The sequence below is a fragment of the Gracilinanus agilis genome, chromosome 2 (assembly GCF_016433145.1).
Source record: "Gracilinanus agilis isolate LMUSP501 chromosome 2, AgileGrace, whole genome shotgun sequence".
In the NCBI taxonomy this organism is placed as follows: domain Eukaryota; kingdom Metazoa; phylum Chordata; class Mammalia; order Didelphimorphia; family Didelphidae; genus Gracilinanus; species Gracilinanus agilis.
The window spans coordinates 525270030-525285992 of NC_058131.1; the positions used below are offsets into that span (position 1 = coordinate 525270030).

At 35.5% G+C, this 15963-nt stretch overlaps 1 protein-coding gene across 1 annotated transcript in view; it reads left to right on the plus strand.

Moving 5' to 3' along the window:
- Positions 1 to 15963, plus strand: part of TP53BP1 (tumor protein p53 binding protein 1) — a 127288-nt gene that overhangs the window by 5043 nt on the left and 106282 nt on the right. The window contains exons 2-10 of the mRNA XM_044660015.1: positions 373 to 560; positions 798 to 903; positions 1088 to 1163; positions 3690 to 3787; positions 4563 to 4724; positions 5331 to 5400; positions 9250 to 9425; positions 12136 to 12259; positions 12920 to 13014. Coding sequence (XP_044515950.1) covers positions 373 to 560; positions 798 to 903; positions 1088 to 1163; positions 3690 to 3787; positions 4563 to 4724; positions 5331 to 5400; positions 9250 to 9425; positions 12136 to 12259; positions 12920 to 13014 — 1095 coding nt within the window. The remainder of the gene's footprint in view (positions 1 to 372; positions 561 to 797; positions 904 to 1087; positions 1164 to 3689; positions 3788 to 4562; positions 4725 to 5330; positions 5401 to 9249; positions 9426 to 12135; positions 12260 to 12919; positions 13015 to 15963) is intronic.

The following is a 15963-nucleotide window of genomic DNA, read 5'->3' on the forward strand; positions in this document are numbered from 1 at the left end:
GGGCCCGGCGGGAGAAGCGAGCTGGGGCCGGGGGCGCTGGTGAGGGGCCCCGGGGGAGGCGGGGTCGGGGCTGGCGGCGAAAGGAAAGAGAAGAGGGGTCTTATCGGGAAGGTGAAGGGAGAGAAGCACCGGTGGGGAGGGTTTGTCTACAGGCCGAGGGGCGGGGGCTACGAGGCCCAGGAGGAGGGGGCCTGCGGCTCCCGGGAAAATGCCATCTCCACATTGGAGGAAGGCGGGCAGGCGGGCGGGCCGGCAGGATCCGCTCTGGAGGGGTTTTTGTCCTTCTCTGGCCGCCTCGAATCTCCTACCCCGGGAGGAGTTAGACGTGTGGTTTACACACCACTCAATCCTTCACCTTCCTATTCATTCTAGGGGAACAGATGGACCCTCCTGAGAGTCAGGTGGATTCAGATTTCTCTCAGCAAGGGACACCTTGCCTGATCATCGAAGACTCCCAGCCGGAAGAAAGCCAGGCTCAGGACGATGATTCTGTTTCTCACTTTAGCATGCTATCCAGACACCTTCCCAATCTACAGACCCACAAAGAGAGCCCTGGACCGGTAAGTTGAAAATCTTTGATTGTGAGAATGATTTGATAGAATTTTTTCTTCTTCTGTCTTTTGACCAGCCAGAAAGCATGGGTACATTGGATATTTCTCAAGCTTTTGGTTAGGATATAGGAAATCAGGGAGTTTGTAGGAGGAGTATGTTGCCCAGCAGTCTGGCTCTTAGTCCATTTCATTTGTTCATTGTTGGGAACCAGAAGGTGGAGATATTGAAATCTATTTGTTTTTCAGGATGTTGTGTCAGATCCTGAACAAACAGCTGGAGAAGAAAAAGGAGACAATAACAATGAATTCATGGAACACTTGAAAGAAAGCAAGTCTGCAGGTGAGGGAGTTAGTGCTGTTGTATTGGATTTTTCTGAATCTTATTGTTGCTAGGTAAATTAAAAATTATTATTGCATATTAGCTGTAGCTATCCTGGCTAGTCTTCTTGGAGGCAGAATTTGCTTGGGTTTGTGGGTAAGTATCTTTTGTACTAATGCTCAGTTATTTATTTTTTTCCTTCCTCTATAATCCATAGATTCTTCTTCTTTGGATACAGGAAGTACTAGAAGTCAAATCATTGAACTACTGCCTCAGCCCAACAGGGAAAGCAGGTACATTGATTTTTTTATTTTAACCCTTACCTTCTGTGTTAGTATCAATTCTTTTAGAGAAGAGTGGCTAGGGCGAGGCAATCAGGGTTAAGTGATTTACCCAGGGTCATAAGCTAGGGAATATCTGAGATCAGATTTGAGCACTGGTCCTCCCAAACTCCAGGCATGGCAAGCTCTATCCATTATGCTACCTAGTTGCCGCTTACATTGATACATGATATTTATTTTAGTTTGGCTTCTAAATAATTTATCTCTTATTTTCATTTTTCCTTTATAACCCCGATTGCATATATTAGACACTTAGTAAAGATGCTTGTTGAATGAATTATTTCCTAATCTTAGACCCTAAGCCTAGAGATAAAGAAATTAATCTGGTGACCTTTTATACTTTGATTAATTGAGTAGGGGCATTTGTAGTTTGTGTTTTCAACACTAGTAAGATTAATTATTTCTTGTGGAGCTAGTATTCATTAACATCTGCACTGTCTGAAGTGTGACCAAACTTAACCTATTCATGTGAGATGAAACATATTCTACTGATTCTTAGATTTTCGTCACATGCTCAGATATATGATGGGTTTGTAAAAACTTTTCTGGAGAGGGGGTAAATCCTCTTTATTTATTTATTTTTAAACCCTTAACTTCTGTGTATTGGCTCTAAGGCAGAAGAGTGGTAAGGGCTAGGCAATGGGGGTTAAGTGACTTGCCCAGGGTCATACAGCTGGGAAGTGTCTGAGGCCAGATTTGAACCTAGGACCTCCCATCTCTAGGCCTGGCTCTCAATCTACTGAGCTACCCAGCTGCCCCATGGTAAATCCTCTTTAGAATGCCTTAGGTTTTTTTTTTTTCTTATTTCTGAGATACTGATCTTAAAATCAGAAAGACTTGGGTTGAGACCCTCCTCTGTGACCCTAAGGAATTCACTTGACCTCTTAATGCTCTAGTTAACTCTCTGAAGAATACAAATTGCAGAAAAGATGATTGAAGGAATTCTCTCATCTATGAGGTTTACTGATAAAATCATAGGTCCATTCATTTAATCCATCTCTTATAAAAAATTCATTAGAATTTGAAAAGGACAAATTTTCATAGGCCTAGGAATCTAGAGAGTTCAACATAAATTAGGATATAGATAAAAATAGACTTTTTCACTGGATTAAAAAAAAACACCCAAACAATAAAATAGCCCTTACTTTCTGTCTTAGAATCAATACTAAGTTTTGGTTTCAAAACAGAAGAGTGATAATGGATAAGCAATTGGGGTTAAGTGACTTGTCTAGCGTCATGAAACTAGGAAGAGTTTGAGTTCAGATTTGAACCCGGGACCTCCCATCTCTAGGCCTGGCTCTTTGTCCACTGAGACACCCAGCTGCCCCTCAGTGGATTTTAATAAAGCTAGTTTTATTCTATTTCTTTAGTACTTTTTAAAACTTCATGATACCATAGATTGCACCATCACTAGGACACTCATATGTGGAAAGTCTTTGGGAAATTTTATGAGGTAATAAAAAAGAAATTTTTTCCCTATCATTTAACAAATTTGAGGAACTTTATGAGGAAATCTGGAATTTTGTTTTACTTTATCTAAATATTTGAAAAATATTTTCTTTGAATATTTTGAATGTCCTCTAATTAGCATCTCTTCCTTTTATGGTTCATCCTTCTTAATATCTTTAACATAGGCTTTCACCTAATTTATTATATTACTATTATATAGTTATATGTGATATAATAATTATTATTATATTTTAATACTTTAACATAGTATTTCACCTAATTAAAAAAAACTAGTCTGCTTGGAAATTTTTATTATTTTGAGCTTGAATTTTTATCATCCTGTTTGGTTTGTTTGTTTTTGAAATTAAAGATTATATCTCCCCAGAATTTCTTAGGTATGTTTCTGCTTTGCCTTTGTGAAAATCCTTTTTTGGTTTTTTTTCTATTGCCTACATTCTGCCAACTCTCCAAATTATGTTACTCTTTTTTAAACAAAGGCAGGTTAAACTTTGTCACTTGAATTGCCACACAAGTACTCTGGTTCTAGTAATTCTAGTATCTGGTACTAAAATAAAATCCCCATGAGTTTTCTCCATTTCATAGATTAGCTTTTTTATCTTATCTGTGCTCTTCTAATACAGGCCTTCTCTGTATAGTTCTCACATTCTTTTTACCTGAAAGGCAAGATTTTTATTCAGATTACTCATACTGATTCTCAGTTTTCTTTCATAGTCATTTTGAAGAAATATTAGCTCAGTGTCTATGTAGTATCTGTTGATTCTGTACAGCATTTTTTTTTTGGAGGGGTATTGTTTATTGGCTTCCTGCAGAAAATGGCAGTGATGGTGAAACGTTTTTTGTTTTCTTCAAATTGATTTAATGGGCATTGGTGAGTGGAGAGACTGAATTCACACATGATCTTAGCCAAAAGGCTGAGAAGCGATAAGTGAGACTGAATTCAAAGAATACTTCTTATAAGAGTTTGTTCTTTTGAATATCCTATGTTACTTTACTGTTTATTTTATATAGCATCCTTGGGATAACAGTAGTGACTGATTCTACTGCAGAGGAAGAGGAGAAGGAAGAGGATTCTATAGACTGTACTACCCATTCAGTTGGTGCTGAAGGTAACCTCTGAATTCCTAACAGTAGTAGATTAAGTTCTTTATAGCCAAATTTCCAAAATCTGTAGTTTTTTTCCTTTCATTAGACTAGATTTCTCATTAAATATCTGGTTAGCTTTGGATTGGGAGTGGTGATTAAGAAATTTACTCTTGGTCTATAGATAAAGTTGATATTGTATTTAGGAATTAGTAGCTCATTGCATTTATTGTGTTTTCCTGAAAATTCATTCAATTCTTATTTTCTTTTTGAAAATTTTCTGGAAGACATACTTGTTAAGATATCAGTTCCTAGGAATTGAGTGAGCAGAGGTATGATTGGTTAGGGCAGTAATGGGCAAACCACAGCCTCCGGTCCAGATGCGGCCCCCTGAAATGTTCTCTCCGGCCCAGCAACAGTATTCCTAATCTGACGAATATAATGAGTAGGATACAATACAATGAAACTTTGAAAGAGTTGCCTTAGAAACAGACTGACAGATGAGCATTTCCTTTCCTTTGGCCCCCTCTAAAAAGTTTTCTCATCACTGGGTTAGGGTATTACAAAGTAGAATTTTTCACTAATAAAAGTCTTATTAGATTTTTACATAAGATAGTTTTTTTAAAATGACTTTATAGTGCTTTTATTTTTGCTATTTTAATTGAGTTGAAGAAAATCCATCTGACTGGAAGGATGAAGTTGTCATCTTTTAAGTCCCTCTTCTCCATAGTGTAGCCACTTGCATAATGAATGCATAATATCTGGGATGATGTATAATTTGGGGGCTTTTGCATCTTATAGATACTGGTTCATCACAGTTGGGCTTTGGGGCTCTGGAACTCTCACAGAGCCAGGATGTTGAGGAACATACTATACCATATGAAGAAGAAAAAGAACAACAGCTGCAGCCAGTAACCAAGGACTCTAGTCCTTTCAACCCCACTAATGTAGATGCTAATATTGGTATGTAACAATTCTCTTGTTAGACTTGGCAGTGTTATAAACTAGTATTTCCCTCCACACTAGATGTTCTTTTCTTTGACAGTGGTTATTCTTTCTAATTTTTGCTCTTTTAAACAAGTTTTATCTCTTCTCAAGGTAAGGTTCAAATGAAGCTGACTTCAGGCTAGGACATAAGCACTCAAGCAATAATCTTTTGCAAATTGAGTCCTATTGAAGTGCATTATATTAGTGGTTCCATTTTTTGGAATTCATTCATATTTACCTAACATTGTTAAAGCCTTGTTATTGGGTGAAATAACATAACATTATTAGAGGTTGTTGATTCCATCGGAACAGTGTTATAAATATACATAGACAATCAACTGAACAACTTTTAGAAAGATTCATCAACTTTATGGTAGGATTCTACTAAAATGCATTATTATTTTTATGTGTTTGTCACTTTGATTAGGACAAATCTTTGTGGCTTTTACCTGTGACACCCATGTACCTTTTGAATTGGTCTACTTTCCATCTTTGTCTTTTCATTTTTGTTTCTTCTTGCACACTGGGCATCTCCTTTCTCTCTTTTTCAAAAACAAATTAATTTGCTCCTAGAACTTCAAGAAGATAAACATGAAGATCAGTCCATTGAAGATATACAAGTGGCAGTCCAACAAGATACAGAGTCTGAGAGGTAAAAGGAACTTTTTTTTCCTAAAGAGGTTTTAGTCTTCTCTGACTTTTCCTTGGTAATGAATAGAATAAAGTATATTCAATTTTTGGATTGCCTCAGGGAATTTTATACCAAGACTTGGTTGTTTTTATTCAGATTAATCAAAACAATACAATGATGAAAGTCCTCTGACAGGGCTTAGAGTAATTTTATTTCACCAAGAAGTTTTTTTTAATAACTCTTACTTTCTGTCTTAGAATTGCTACTAAATATTGGTTTCAAGGTGGAAGAGTGATATGGGCTAGACAATTGGAGTTAAGTGACTTGTCCAGGGTCATATAGCTAGGAAGTGTCTGAGGTCAGATTTGAACCTAGGACTTCCAACTTCAGACCTGGCTTCCTATCCATTAAGCCACCTACCAGTCCCTGAGAAAATTTTGAAAAATTTAAAGTTTTCTTCATACTTTTAAGTATTTCAGAGCTGCAGGGAACACTTTTTAGTATTTGCAACATTGTCAGTGGCCCTTACTTTTTTGTCTTTTAGCATATTACAAGGCTATTTCATTTTGCATGCAAAGCAAAAAACCTAAACCTTAGAGTCACTCTCTCTAAGTTGCTATAAATTTAAAAAAAAAACAAAAAACACACCAATCATCTAGATTATCCTTCATTGTCTGGGGATCAAGCCTTTTTTTAGAATATAGAAACTCTACTTGACTTTTAGGATTGATTTTTTTTTTTCTTAACCCTCTAGTACTGTTGTTATTCCTCATATGACTTTATGTCTCTTTAATTTCTTTCCACTCTGACTATTGCTGCACTTAGGCAGCACTTTGGGAGATTTGCAGTATTCTTTGGTGTATTATGAAGCACTGGGCTTTTGCTGCACATGAAAACATGCTTTTTCCATACTCCAAGAGACCACTCACCTCCCCCATTATCTTTAGACTGACAATTTCTGGGTAGAGTCCAAAGATGTATGCACTTTCAGAGATTCGTGGTAAATTTTGGGCTCTGGTCTTGACTAGGTAAGATTAGAATTAGGAAATATTCTAGGCTCTGTATACTGTGCTTGTTGGGCCCATAACATTTGTACTTGTGGCCAGCAATAACTTGCCTATACCTAGAAATAGTGAGAATAATAATGATAGCTGGAGAGATAGGTAGGCCTTTAAAAATCTGTTATTTTCTTTTTTTCTTATTTAGTTTTCCCTTCCCCTCCCCATACCATAGATGTCAACACTCAGCAAAATATATAGATTATGTCTTTCATGTTTCTACTTCTCACTTCATTCTCTGGAGATGAACAGTCATGTTATTCTTCAAATATTAAATCTTTAGCTATATATAATAGTTCCTTGATGCTGCTTGTTTTACTCTTCATTATCTCATGTAGTGCTTTCTAACTTTAACAAAAATTGTTCTTCTTATCATTTCTTATGGCTCAGTAGTATTCTGTCACAATCACATACCACAGTTTGTTTAGCCATTCTCCAATTAATGGACATTCCCTTGATTTCTTGTTCTTTGCCACCATGAAGAGAGCTGCTATAAATATTTTGGAACATATAGGTTCTTTTCTTTTTTTCCTTGATCCTGATCCCCTTGGGAAATAGACTCATCCATAATACTACAAGGTCTAAGATTATACACAGTTTTCTGGTCGTAATCCCAAAATGTTCTCCTTAATTGTTGGATCAATTCACGGTTCCACAGTATATTAGTGTCCCCACTTTTCCATATTCCCTCCAGCATTTGTCATTTTAGCCAGTCCAATTGGTGTGAGATGATACATCAGAATTATTTTGATCTATTTCCCTAATCAATAGTGATTTAGAGTGTGTTTTTATATACTTGTGTATTACTGATTGTTTTCTTCTGAAAACTCTGTTCGTATCTTTTGCCCATTTATCAATGGGGGGAGTGGCTAAATTTGACAGAGTTCTAGATTTCTTTTTTTTCTTTCTTTTTTAAAAAACCCTTAACTTCTATCTTAGAACCAATATTGTGTATTGGATCCAAGGCAGAAAAGTGGTAAGGGATAGGCAGTAGTAACTCTGTCAGGGTCACACAGCTAAGGAAGACATATGTATTTTCAATATGAGATCTTTATCTGAGAGTGTCCATGAAAAATTTTCCCCAATTTTATGTTTTCTTTCTAACCGTGGCAAGATTTGTTTTATTTATAGAAACACTTCTGTTTAAGGTACTCAAAATTATCCATTTTATATTTCACAATGCTTTCCATATCTTGTTTACAAAACCACCTTATATTTTCAGAGAGAGAGCACAAGAACCTATAGGGACTTGAACCAGAAAGAAGTTGCTTTTTCTAGAGGAAAACTTTTAGCTTAATGGATTTTTTTCTTTGGGCTGTGCTCTGAAGGTTATGTTCTAACAAGTTCTGTCTTAGGTTAGTTTGAGGACTAAAGACCTTGAAAACTGGCAAAATCCTGTGGTCATAACGTAGAATTAGTGCAGTAAACTATGTAGAGAAGAAGAAATCTGGTTTTAGGAGAGCTTCATGCATATGTATGATAGGTTAGATTGGAGGGACTCAACAGGAAGGAACATGAGTGGTAGTAAGGAGGAGCCAGAGGATATTTTAGTAGTAGTACTTTTTAAAAATAAATTTTTATTGGTATTTTCTGTTTTCTATATAACCATAGTTATTCCATATATCCTTCCCCCTTCCCCTCCCAGAAAGCTAACCCATAACTGATTGATACATTGAAAAAGTCTGAAAACATGTGTAATGGATAATACCCATTGACCTCTCACCTCAATGAAGGGATAGGTTGGGAGTGTTTTCTTTTATCTCTTCATTTGAGTCCTGTTTAATCTTTATAATTTGGATATGTTTGATTTTTTTGGTGCATCATTGTTCTTTCCATTTACATTGCTGTAGTTAACTGCATGTGTACTGTTTTCTTGGCTCTGCTTACTTCACTTTGCATCAGTTTATTTAGATTTTCCATGTTTCTTTGTACAGTATTCATCACATTTTTTTGAAGCATAGTAGTATTCTAATATATTCATGTGCCAGTTGTTTAGTCATTCTTCAATGGGCATCTGCTTTGTTTCCAAATCTTAGTTATCACAATAAGTGATTTGTAGCGGCATTTATAACAGAAACTCACTTCTGTTATTAAGTAGAAGTTACTTAATAAAGAAAGAGATATTGTGGAAGTAGGCTCAATAAGGTTTGGTAACTGATTGAATATTGGTTTTGATAGAGAGGGAGAAATTTACAGTTAAAAAACTGGGTAACTGGATACACTTAAAAGAAATTTTAATTTCATTTATTTATTTAATTCACTTATTTATTTATTTATGTGTTTGTTTTAAAGTATTTTTCCATAGTTACATGATTCATGTTTTCTCTCTCCTTTCTTCCCTTCCCTCTCCCAGAGCCGACAAGCAGTTCCACTGGGCTATACATGTGTTATCATTTGATACCTAGAAATAGTGAATTTTAGAGAAATGTTGGACTTAAGGGTGAAAGATAAATTCAGTTTTGGACATGATGAGTTTGAGATACCAGTGGGATGTCATTTCAGATGGGGATATGCTGTAGTCAGTCAGCAGTGCAGGGCTGAAGTACAGAAAAAAGGTTAGGCCAGGATTTTGCTTTGGGAGTTAACACTAATAGATAATTGAATCTATAGCAAAAGTTCCTTTTATCAGTGAAATCTGGAGTTCAGACAGAGGCTCTAGTAAATACCTCTTTAAGAGGAGCTATACTCCCTATAGGGAATATTATCATTTATATATTCAGTAATTTTTACTGTGTTTTCTTTTTACTTTGACTTTTTAAATAAAAGATTGAAATATTTGAACTTAGAAATTTTATTAACCTGCATTTTGCAGGTCAGAGAATATGCCTTCTATTTCACAAATACCTCTTACTGATATGGAAGCCAAGATCCAACTTTCTGCCCAGGAGCTGCTGGAAGGTGAATTGCAAGTTCAGAAATCACCTGAGTCTGAGATTTTGTCAACTCAAGAAGACATGTTTGACCAGAGTAATAGAACAGGTATGCTCAGTAGTACCTTTCTCTTATCTTTTTAAAAAATTCTTACCTTCCCTTAATTCTTTAAAAAAAAATCCTTACCTTCTATCTTAGAATCAACATTGATTCTAAGGCAGAAGAGTGTTTAGGATTAGGCAGTAGGGATCATGTGACTTGCCCAGGGTCACAGCTAGAAAGTATCTGAGGCCAGACTTGAATGCAAGTGCTGGTCCTTTTGTCCTCTAGGCCTGGCAGCTCAGACCCGAGAAAAACCATTCTGAAAGAAAATGTTAGCTAAACATTGAGGACTTTCTCGATAATTACTACTGTTAATTTTTATGATATTTGATATACTGTATATGTATGAGTGTATATCTAATATATATAAGCTCTGTTTAGGAAATTTTTTTGTTAGATCTACTATTATCTCCATGACAGTGTTTGATATTGAAGGAAATTGAGGTTTAATTTTAAGAAAGTTTCAGAAGTGAGATTGTTGATAAGTGTTCAAGATATCTATTGCTTGTGCCCAGAAAACCTTAGTGGTTGGCTCACTGAATTACTCTGCTTTCAACTGGCCTCTCCAGTGATCTGAGATTAAATAAGAGGGAATTATACCAAGACTATTCTTTATATGCCTTCATACCTAACTATGAAGCAGAAGGCACTTGAGAACCTAGTCTTTAGAAACAATAGTACATCTGTGCTGTGGAAGATAAGACTGATGTCTAGTTACAAATCATAGTAGCAATCTATATACCTTAGCAAAAATCTTGTTACGAATGAACTGAATTTAGTGCCCTTGCTAGCTCTCTAAAAATTTAGGATAGTGGTTTACTTATACTTTTTGGTTCCTGAAGTTTCTACTATCATTTCATGTCTCACATCAGTCCTCTGCTAACTTAAAAATGAGGAGAAAAGGCTGAAGTTATTTTTGTAGATATCACCACTGACAAAGCTTATAGTTCAGCGTCCTAGAAGATTTTCAAGTCTGGAAGAGGAAATGGCATAAGATCATAACTTATTTAAAATTTATTTTTATTTTTATTTTGAATATTTTCCCATTTTTACATGTTTCATGTTCTTTCCCTTTCCCCAAACCCCCCTACCCCACACTTTACATGTATCATTGATTAAGCCTTAATTCCATATTATTGATAGTTGGGCTAGAGTTATCATTTAGTGTCTTCATCCCCAATAATATCCCCATCAGCCCATGTGTTCAAGCAGTTGTTTTTCCTTTGTGTTTCTTCTCCCACCTTTCTTCCTCTGAATGTGGAAGATCATAACTTTGAAGTGGAAGGAACCTTCCAGTTTATCTAGTCCAACTGCTTTATTTCTCAGATTACTGAATCTGACACAGATTAAGTGATTTGCCTTAGGTCATGTAAAGTCATTAAGGCTAGGATTTGAGCCCCAGGCCCTTTAACTCCAAATTCATTGCTTTCCAAATGCTAGTCTGCCTCACTTAATCTAATTTATGTGCAAGTAAACTTTTAGGAATTCTTTCACAATTCCTTAGGTTCTCAACTCCAAATTTGGCAAACCTTTAAAAATATAATTTGGAGCAATTATTTAAGGGTCTTCATATGCTTGCCAATTGAAAACTCCGGTTTGTTATTTGGACAGAGGGGCTTAGTTACTCTGAAGTGAAATAAATAATTTAGGATAATGTAGCAATCTACAAATGCTTTGTAGTTCTTTAATATATCTTTTCGACAGCCCTATTAAGTGGCAAATTTTCTTCCTTTCTGAAACATTGGAGCACGATAGGTCATTTTCTCACTATTTAGTGCAAGAGGATTTATGTTTATTAATAAAGGTCTCATATCTTGGATATTATAATGCTTTAGGATTTCTCATCTAAGTATACTTCTAACCTAAGGATTGTTAAACTAAGGGAAATGTGTGTTTGTGTAGTGGCTATAAATCAGTTGTCCTTTTGTATTGGTAAGGGAAGAAACCAGCAACAGTAGGACCAAAAGTAGAGATTTTTCTATTTCTTTCCCAAGCCTAGACCCTGAGTGGAAGGTTGGAGGAAATTCATCCTTTTGCCTCTTTTTGATTCTTTGTCAAAAGAGCTTTATTAATTAATATATATGTTTCTCACATTGTGCTCAGCCTTGTGTTATATTGGGATTCCAGAGTCTATGCTTCAATTAAAAAAATTGAGTTCAAATTCTCTTTTTCTTTCTTATTTCTTCCCCACCCACAGAGAAGGCAAGCATTATAATATCAATTATACATGAAGAATCATACAAAACCCATTTCTGTATTATCCTTATTGTGCAAAAAAGGAAAAAACACAAGAAAAATAAAGTGAGAAAAGTGTGCTTTAGTTTGCACTCAGAGTTCACCATTTTTTTCTCTGGAGTAGGACCAGCATTTTTTATCATGTGTCCTTTAGAATTTTCTTGGATCATTGTATTGATCAGAGTAGCTACTTTCACAGTATTGCAGTTACTGTGTACAGTGATCTGGTTCTGCTTATTTTACTCTGCATCAGTTCATATAGGTCTTACCATGTTTTTCTGACCCCTCCTCCCCCCCAGTCATTTCTTATTGCCCAGTAGTGCTCTATCACAGTCATATTATACTTTAGTTGTTAAAATAATTCCTGCCCTAAGGAACATAAACTAGAAATCAGAATTATTATTTTTTAGAGTACCAAGAGTAGCCTTCTGAAACTTCAGTTGTGTCTATCTAAGAAACTTAACTGGGTTTCTCTTCTTCTCCTGACTAGCTCCTGATAATTGCTCTACTCCAAGGGTAGAAGATGGGTATTCTCTGGCTTCCACACCAGCTACCACTTTGAAACTTCTGCATCTCTCTGGCCAGGGTTCAGTTATGCAGGAGAGCACCACTACGTAAGTATAGGAAATTGTCTTAATAAGGAATCATGTTTATAAGGATCAGTGGTGAGAAAAGGTTCTCTTCCTTTTAGAAACTTAAAAGATTCTAAGGTCTATCTTCCCATCTGAGGGTGTCACTAGCGTTTGTATGAATTTAAAGATTCTGCATGCTGAAAAAAATATGGTACAAAGCTTCTCTCCTTCATTTGGGGAAAGTCACATATCCAAAGTAGGCATTTTCTGCTTTTGTATCTAATTAGGCATAAGCCTACTAGATTTTCTGTCCTCTGTAGCCTAGGCTGAATAAGAAGCGAAGTTCTAAGTGACAGTGGATGGATATATTTTATTTATTTTCACCCTCATAATAGTATAAAGAAGAAGAGGGGTTTTTGTACTACAATGGTTTCCAATTCTTTGGGGGAAAAAAAACTTTTCATGTTTTTAATAGGTAAATAGACACTTTAGCAGTAGTTTATGCTTTCCAGATCTACTGTCTTTAGGCCTAGGTCACATATTCTCTCTTGATTACATTTATGTTTATTTATCATGCCTTCTGAAATGAAATCAAAAAGAATTACCATGTCAGAGTATTCTTTTACTTCAGGGTAGTATTTTTCTGTTAGAAAAACAAACTCTGACTGTTAGTAAAATAACCTGTTAATTTTCTGTATATAGGAGTTCACCAGATCTTGTTGCTCCTTCACCAGATGCTTTTCAACCCACTCCTTTTATTGTCCCAAGCAGTCCAACTGAGCAAGAAGAGGTAAAAGGTGAGAATGTTTATTTTACTCCAGAATAGTTTTAGACTAGAAGCAGTGATGTAAACCTCTATCATTTTAGAGATTTTAATTTTCATGTGGGTGCCAGAAGACTGTAGTTCAGTATATATAGACTAACTTATACTCATTTCATTCAATCAGTATAAATCTTTAAGTACCTACTAATTGTCAGATTCTCTCAGGCACTGGGGCTACAAAGATAGAATTGAAAATAGACCTTACCCTCAAGTAACTTACATTCAATTCAGGGAGACAATGTGTATATTCATATGTACATACAAAATAAATTCATCTCTCTGGGATATAGCCTATTAATGTTCAATACTTCCTTCAATTCTTTGCTTTTCTAGCACCTATTCTTCTGATATTCTACATTAGTAAAATCAAATATGAACTGGATGAAAAGACCATAGTTTCAAAATACTTTAAAAGTTAATAAAAGAGAGCTAAGCTTACTATTACAGGTTTAATAGTTTGTAGGGATATATGAATGTTATATGAGAAGGATTCTTGGCTTCTTTGAGATTTTAAAACTGCTATTAGGGTTGTCATCTTCTGCAAAAGGGTCATCTATAGAAGGCAGAAGGAATTTTTTTATTAAATCCTTACCATCCTTGAAGACTTAACAGTAACTCTGAACATTTTTTTTTCATTAGGACTACAGAAGGTCTTTCACTAGGCTGCATTGTGCTACTCTGACTTTCCTTTATTTTTCTATACTACCCTGCTTTATTTTTCTATTTCTCATGAGCAAAAATTTTTGTTTCTTTCTGTCTCATACTATTATTTCATTTCCTTCTCTAAGACCAACATCTTGCCAAGCTCCTATCCTTCTAGCATTCAAATTGCTCCAGAAATCCCACCACCTCCACAAGTTCTCTTCTGATAAATTAGAAGGTAGGATTTTCACCTTTCACCTTCACCTTAGAATCATAAGGATTTGATAATAATATTAATTAACATTTTTATAGTACTTTAAGTTTTGCAAAGTGCCTTACTTTAAGAATGATCTCATTTACAAATTATCTCATTTCTTATGGAGCTAGAAGGGACCTAAGAGATAATATAGAGCAGCTTCATTTTACATATGAGAAGACTAAAGCTAAAAAAGGTGAAGTGATGTGCCCAATTTCTGTCTAGGGTTCATTTCTCTCTATTTTCTTGATGCTTGGTTAGCTTCCATGGGTTCAGCTACCATTTTTATGCAAATGAGTACCAGATTTGTGTAGTCCTCTTTTCCTTTCTGAGTTCCAGTCTTATCTCTAGCTTCATGCTAGACATCTTCATTAGTTGCCTCATGTTCATCTCAAACTTACCATATCTCAGACAGACCTGATTTTTTCTCCTAAACTCATCCTCCTAACATCTCTGTTTCATTTGAGAGAACCTGCATTCTAATCATGCAGCTTTACTAATTGTTATCCTTGACTTTTCACTCTCCAAATTTCACTTTCTATCAATTCACTTGTCAAGTCTGTCTCCACAACATTTGCCATATCTACCCTTTCTCTCTCCTTAGACCACAGCAACCTGAATTTACTAAGCATTACCTTCATTCTTTTGTGTCCTCCCTGTATGACTGGCCTTTAAAATTTTTTTTAACTCAATTTTATTTTCAGTTCTGAATTTTTTTACCTCTATTCCCTAACTCATTGAAAAAAACAAGAAAAAAAAACATTTTAGACATGTATAGTCAAGGAAAATAAATTCCTATGACATAAAAAAAAGGCTTCACTCTGTGCTTTGAGTTTGTGACTTTTCTATTGAGGTGGTTTGCATAGTTCATCACTTGAGTCCTCTGGAACTAATGTTAATTCCATTGACTTGATCAGAGATCCTCAATCTTTCAGAGTTGTTTGTCTTTACAGTAATAGCCTTACAATTGATCTCTATGTCTGATATTTCTTCTTTTCAGTCCATCTTCCTTATAGCCACTAAATCAATATTCCTAAAGCATAGGTGTGACCATGTAATTTCCCTGCTCAATAAACTTTACTGGCTCCTTGTTGCTTCTAGGAAAAATACAGAGTTCTCTGTTTGACATTTAAAGACCTTTTCAGATTGATGACAGTACTTTTCTTCACTCTTTGTTCCAGCTAAACTGGCTTACTTCTCATTTCTCATCTATAACATTATATCTCCTAGGGCAGCTAGGTGGCTCAGAGGGTAGAGTGCTAATCCTAGAGTCTGGAGGACCTGTGTTCAAATCTGGCCTCAGACACATCCTAGGTGTGTGACTTTGGGCAAATCACTTAACTTCAGTTTCCTAACCCTTGAAAGGTCTTCTGACTTAAAACTGATGCTAAGACATAAGGTAAGGGTTTACAAAACAAATAAGCGAGCAAACAATCAAAAAATCCCAACATTACATCTCTTGTTTCAAAGCATTCGCAGAGGCTGTCTCTTCCATAATTGTAATGCTCTCCTTCATTGCCTTTTTGAACCCTTATAACCTTTAAGGTTTATAGTCAATTCCACCTCTTAGAAGAGGCCTATCATGATTCTTTCCCCATTGTTCTGACCCTACAAGCAAAATTACTTTGTGTTTATTTGTCTTTGTACATGTTTCCCCTAGTTGAATGTAAGCTTCATTATTGTTTTATTTTCTTTATAGCTCCAGAAGCTATAGAACATATAGTTCTTGGCACATAGTATGTGCTTAATAAATGCTTGTTGAATTTAATTGAATTTCTGGGATTTTAAAACCAGGTATCCTGAATTTAAATCCTGGGTTCAATTCCATGTTTCCCTCTTTAGTTATGATGCTGGTGTTAGTGCTCGTATATAATGTAAAAAATTAATTTTTTTGTGAAGTCCTTTTTTTTTCTTAAAAAAATTATATAAAATCTAGAGAGGATTCTACTAGATCTCTTGAAAGTCCTTTTACAGATACTGAGCAGACACTAGAACTGGTGTTACAAATTTTGGAAAAAAAGTCTT